The 5,553-nt window shown below is 53.1% G+C and overlaps 1 protein-coding gene across 2 annotated transcripts in view; it reads right to left on the reverse strand.

The window, feature by feature from the left end:
• TET3 (tet methylcytosine dioxygenase 3) overlaps nucleotides 1-5,553 on the reverse strand; it is a 103,949-nt gene that overhangs the window by 83,937 nt on the left and 14,459 nt on the right. Inside the window, exon 2 of one of the 2 annotated variants that reach the window (XM_008579881.1) lies at nucleotides 5,145-5,201. The exons of the other annotated variant lie outside the window; for it this stretch is intronic. Coding sequence (XP_008578103.1) covers nucleotides 5,145-5,201 — 57 coding nt within the window. The remainder of the gene's footprint in view (nucleotides 1-5,144; nucleotides 5,202-5,553) is intronic. 2 annotated transcript variants of the gene reach the window in all.

Genomic DNA, 5,553 nt, shown 5'->3' on the forward strand with positions numbered 1-5,553 from the left:
AAAAAAAAAAAAAAAAAAAAAAAAAAAAAAAAAAGAAAAGCATTGATGGTGCTCAACACCCAAGGTCAGCCACATGTGCTACAAGCTGTGAACCAGCTGTATGAAGTAGGGTTATGTCTTGGTTTTACAATGTTTTGGAAATTAAAAAAAAAAAAAAAAAAAAAAGCTGATCCTTCCCCAAATTTAGTTTGAGAAAAACCAACTTTGGAAGAAAAACTAACTCCTTTACATTACAGAGAAAACTGAAGTCCATGGACATTAAGTGACCTTACCATGGTTAGTGACAGAACCCAAGAGTAGGAGTAGAGTAGGAAATAGGGAGGAAAGAAACTGACGACCATGCTTCTTGCCCTCCTCCTCTAAGCCAGTGGGTCTTGCAGAGTCCCCTGAAGCAGTAAGGACTACAGGATCCACACTCTTTTTTTTTTTTTTTTTTTTCCTTTTTGTCTTTTTTCGTGTCTGGCAACGGATCCCAACCCTCAAGTGTCACGCCCGTACCGGACCGGGACCGGCAACAGGATCGCAACCCTCGGTGTCGCGCCCGCACCTCGCTCAGCCAGTGAGCGGGAACCGGTCTGTATGTGGGATCCGAACCCTCGGCGGGAGCACCGCCACGCCCCCAAGCGGCGCACTGTAGCAGTGCGCCACCGGGCTGGCCCAGGATCCACACTCTTAATGAGTCAAAGGCAACTTCAGGGTCAAGGTAAAATACCCAGGCACAGTACTTCCATCCAACTTTACCTGAGTCTCAAACATAACACATCTTTTTTTTTTTTTTTTTCCTTTTTGTCTTTTTTCGTGACTGGCAATGGATTGCAACCCTCAGTGTCGCGCCCGTACCGGACCGGGACCGGCCACTGGATCGCAACCCTCGGTGTTGCTCCCGCCCCTCGCTCAGCCAGTGAGCGGCCGGTCTGAAACATAACACATCTTAAACCATCACTTTCCTTTCAAAATTAACTCTCTTCCCAGCTAGTCCATTTCTAAGCCCACTACCCTAATCTGTTATTGTGAGATCCCAGGAACTCTAACTTATTGAAAACAAGATTGGCATGTTGATTCTTCCTTCGAAATCCCTGAGGTTCGTTTGCTGAGCCAGGGAGAAGCAAATGTAAAGAGCTGAGTGTATCTGGGGCGAGGGGTTTAGTCTGCCATGTACAAGTTCATAATCCCAAACAGAGTTAAGATCAAAAGCGTTCACTGCATTAAAAACAAAAACTGCCAATTCTGGTTTTCCCACATAGAGTTATGATTTTAGGTAATTAGTCAATGTCTCTTACTGCCACTGGCTTTGTAAGAATCAAATAATAGTGATTTCTCTTATCTTTTCAGGACTTAGTACTGTACCTGGAACATGGTAAATGCTCAGTAAACGTTGAAAGACAAAGGGAGATAAAGTGGATGGGGATGGGGCACAGACCGGACAGCAAAATAACCTACAGATTTTAATCTTCCAAACCATCCCTGTCCTGTTTGCCTAAAGACTTCCTAAACTAGACCACAAGGAAACCATCTCCTTCTCAGAGCTGCAGAGATGCTGGGAACAAGAGGGAGTCCTCAGCTGACTGCCAGATGCCTGGGTGTGAGAGGAAATGAGGCCAAAAGCCCAAGAGGTCAGGGGTGGGAAAGAGAAGACTTGAGAGGATTGGAAGACCAAAGAGCTGAGCCAAACTAAAGCCCCCACACACCCTCCCTGTCCCCACCCCAGCCAGCCAGACCATTTGCTACAGCCTCCGGGGCATGGGCGGGAACTTGGCAAGACCACAAAGCCCATTTCTTGCAGAAACGTCCATCTGCAGCTGGAGGGAGCCCAGCAAGAGGGCTGTAGCAGCCAACACGGTGGTCCCCGAGGGCAGCCCCATAGCCCCTGCACCATCATGGACAGGAAGGCTCTCCCTCAGTTCACTCACCTGTGCATCCTGCATAGTTCTCTCCCTCTCCCATGACATTCAAGAAGGGTTGGGGCCACCAAGGAGGCAGAACTGAGCTCTGAGACCTAACTCACTGTGAGAAGCCTTCTCTCTCCATCTGCAAACTTACTTCTGAAAACCTCCTGCTGGTACCTTTCCTGCTGTAGCCTGACATGCTCCCCAAGTTCACTCCTGCTTGCAAATGTACCTCAGAGAGGAGGGGCTTCTCCTGGACCCTCGGCAAACGGCTGGAGAGCAGGAAAAGCAGGCAAGAGAGAACTAGTGGGAGTGACCCACAGTGTGTGGAAAGTCAAGGATTACAGATCCTTGAAAATGGGGCATTTCTGCAGTGGTCAAAAGGAGAGACAGAAGTCAGAGATCCTGAGCACAGTCCCAAAATAGTTTCTAGACATCCTCAGCCCGTCAAGGGTTCCCATGGGGCAGAGCATGGGAGCAGCGTGGGAGCCCAAAAGCAGGCTGCCTGGTGCTCTCAGCACTGGGCACTCACTCCGGTCTAGGCTGCCAAGGAGGCGACAGCCATGGTGTGTGCTATGGCATGTTCCTTGGGATATCACAGGCATGCATGTAACACACTAGACAGTAAAATGACAACTTTCATTTATCAAGTTCAGCTCTGCCTTTGCTGGGCTCTATGCACATCCACATAGTGTGGATATTCCTGAAATCCTGCAGGACTCAGAGAGCAAATATGCCTGTTCCCATTAGTTGCTGGACACCAACCACCCATGGGATTTACTCATCCTGTATCTGTCTCACTGGAACACAGACTGTGACACCTTCTTTGTCCTGTGTCCCAGAGTCTTGGCCTGATCTTAGAATGAGTTCACATACCAAACACATCTTCTTATACCACAACCTGATAATGGAAGAGGATGTAGCAAAACCGCCTCATCCAGGGTATATGGGACACTGTACCCAAATGGCTGGCCACCCAAGAAAACCTGATATGAGAGGAAGGTGGCACCAGGAATAGGGGGCTCAGACCTGAGTGCTTGCTGGCAGTGCCTGAGCAGGGCTGAGAGAAGGCTCTGATTTTCAGACAACTCAACAATAAAGACAAGCATAGACATAACCTCAGAGCTTTAAAAAACTCAGCTAGCTCAGGCCTTACGCTGAGAAGGGGGAAGAAGACTTGTTGGGAGGCTTCCTCTGGATTTTCAGGTAGCCTCTGCCACAGGCCTGCAACACTAAAGGCTGGGGTATTAGGCTGGGAGCTTCCAACCCGGACCAGCAGGATGCAGGTGGGCAGAAACGAGAGTACATGTGGAAAGGGCTGAAGAGAAGCAGATCTGCCAGGAGAGCCATCGCTACAGCAGAAGGGGGTGCTTTCAGAAGTGTACAGACCTGCCAGCAGTCCTTTCTCCCAGCGGAGGGAAGCTCCGGCTGGCAAGCCTGGAGATAGAGAGGAGAGAGGGGGCTTCCCCCTCCCTGAGCCCATCTGTCCTCACCCCCTTGCCCTGCTTTCCCCAGGCTGGGGGCAGGACAGGTCCCTGACATGATCTCCATGCCCACAGCTCTGCAAAAGCCCATGTGGTGACTACAACTCCCCTTGTCAGCAGTGGGAGGCCAAGGGAGGAAGTGAAGGTGGAACCTAGGGGCTCTGCTCCAGAGAAGAGCATGAAAACGAGCTTGGAGAGCCCGCGGAGTGAGGTGAGCTCACAGCACTCTCCTCCCCACCCACACTACGGCCACTACCAACCGCCCTCCACTTGCCTCGGGGCCTCCCAGTCTCATCCCAGGTGATCGCCCACTACTCCAGCCTTAAAGTATGCCCAGCTCTCCAGGGGAGCTGATGCCACCTGGCTCTTCTCCCTCCCCCAGAAGCTGTTCCAGAAACAAATTCATTCACGCCCTTCCCCGAGCACTTCCTTGCGCCAAGTTCCTTGGGATGAGGCCAGGGAACCACCTTGGCCTCCTGATCCACCTTGCAGCCCCACCCAGGAGCCCTCATCCCACGTGGGGAAAGCAGTGCCCTTCCCTACCAGCATCCCCACCCAGGCAGTAAGGCGGCAGGGTGCCACTTCCAGCACCTCCGCGGAGCTTCCCACAGCTTTCCCAGGAAGCAGGAGGAGGATTTCCAGGGAGGAGAGACTAAGAGCATCTGGGGACACTAGCAATTCACCCACCTGCTACCCAAGCACCCAGGCTCCCCCAGCTCCCCAAAGATTCCTGGGGCTGAGACAGAGGCAGGAATGGGCTTCCTCCCTGCTAGGAAGTGTCCCATCCAGCCTGCTCTAGCCCACCTGTCCCTACACTCCTTCCCAGCCTCTCTGCTCTTGGACTTGACAGGCAGCCACAGGGAGCTACCTCCCGTTCTGTTTTCTCCACCCTGGGCCAGCAGAGGATACTGCTGAGTAATCCCAAACTCACAGCGGGTCCCCAGCCCTAAAAACAGGGGTAAAGCCCAAGGAAACCTACAGATCTGATCCTTGACAACCTGGAAGTAATATCCATGGTTTCCTAGTAATGGCCAATACCCCACCAGACTCTCTCCTCCCCTGTCCCAAATACCCCAACTTCCCCCCTCCTCCCCCCAGACAACCACACAGAGAAGCACAGTGCCCCCTTCTCTGCTTCCCACGCACCTGGGAACACTCCCTTTCCAGTCCCCCAGACACCAAGCACACAGAGTAACAGCAGAAGCCGGATTCCCAGTTATGATGTTGCATCAGCCCCCACCCTACCCAAAATATCCTCACCCCCACCACCTCCTCTCCTCTCCAGCCATCTCCATGGTGACAGCAGCATGACTAATGACACCCTATCAGCTTCAGACTCAGGAGCGCAATTCCCCCTCCCCCTTACCGCCACCCCCCCTCCCGGGATTTCTGCAGATTGGATGCAAACCAACAGTGCCAGGGACATTCTCGAGAGATTTCCAGAGGCAGGGGTGGGGAGTGGGTTGCATGTCTTAAAAAAAAAAAAAAAAAAAAGATAGTTCAACGAACCAAACCCCAACTGCACCCAAACCATCCAGCTGAGAAAGCAAAAAGAATCCAAACAAAACCCACACAGGCCTGAGAATTCATTGGCCGCCCACACCCCCGCTGCCCCTCCCCCTCAGCTGCTGCTACACACACAGTGGGAGATTAAGGGATCACCAGAGGAGACCCTTTATTTTTATCCAATCCAGTCAAACACTTCACCCCGACACACACACACACACACACACACACACACACACACACACACACACACACACACACGAGGTACCTTGACAGCCGCTCCTTGTCCCCACGGCCCGGCTCCTTCACCAGCTTTTATTTCCACCTGCAAAAGAAGCCAGAGAGACCGATGAGCCAGGCTGGTACCAGGAAAGAAGGAAAGTCCTGCTGCTGCACCCCCAGCGCCACTGAAGGGGAACAGGGGGAGCGGGAGCGGAGGGGGCCTGGGAAAGAAAGGCTAGCGGGGACCATCTTCCTGCCTCCGGCGGCCGCCCCAACCGCGCTCGACCGGCTCACTCGCCTTCCAGTGTGGTTTTGTTTTCATTTCTCCCTTCTGAGCCCTCCCGAGATCCCAGCGGCCGCCCGGCCCGCCGGTCCCCCCGGCCCCGCGCCCCTACCTCGGCCGGCCTCCTTGGGTGCATCGGCCGCCGCCGGCGGGCCTCCCATTATCCCCGCCG

The sequence above is a fragment of the Galeopterus variegatus genome, unplaced genomic scaffold (genome assembly GCF_000696425.1).
Source record: "Galeopterus variegatus unplaced genomic scaffold, G_variegatus-3.0.2 Scaffold1973, whole genome shotgun sequence".
In the NCBI taxonomy this organism is placed as follows: domain Eukaryota; kingdom Metazoa; phylum Chordata; class Mammalia; order Dermoptera; family Cynocephalidae; genus Galeopterus; species Galeopterus variegatus.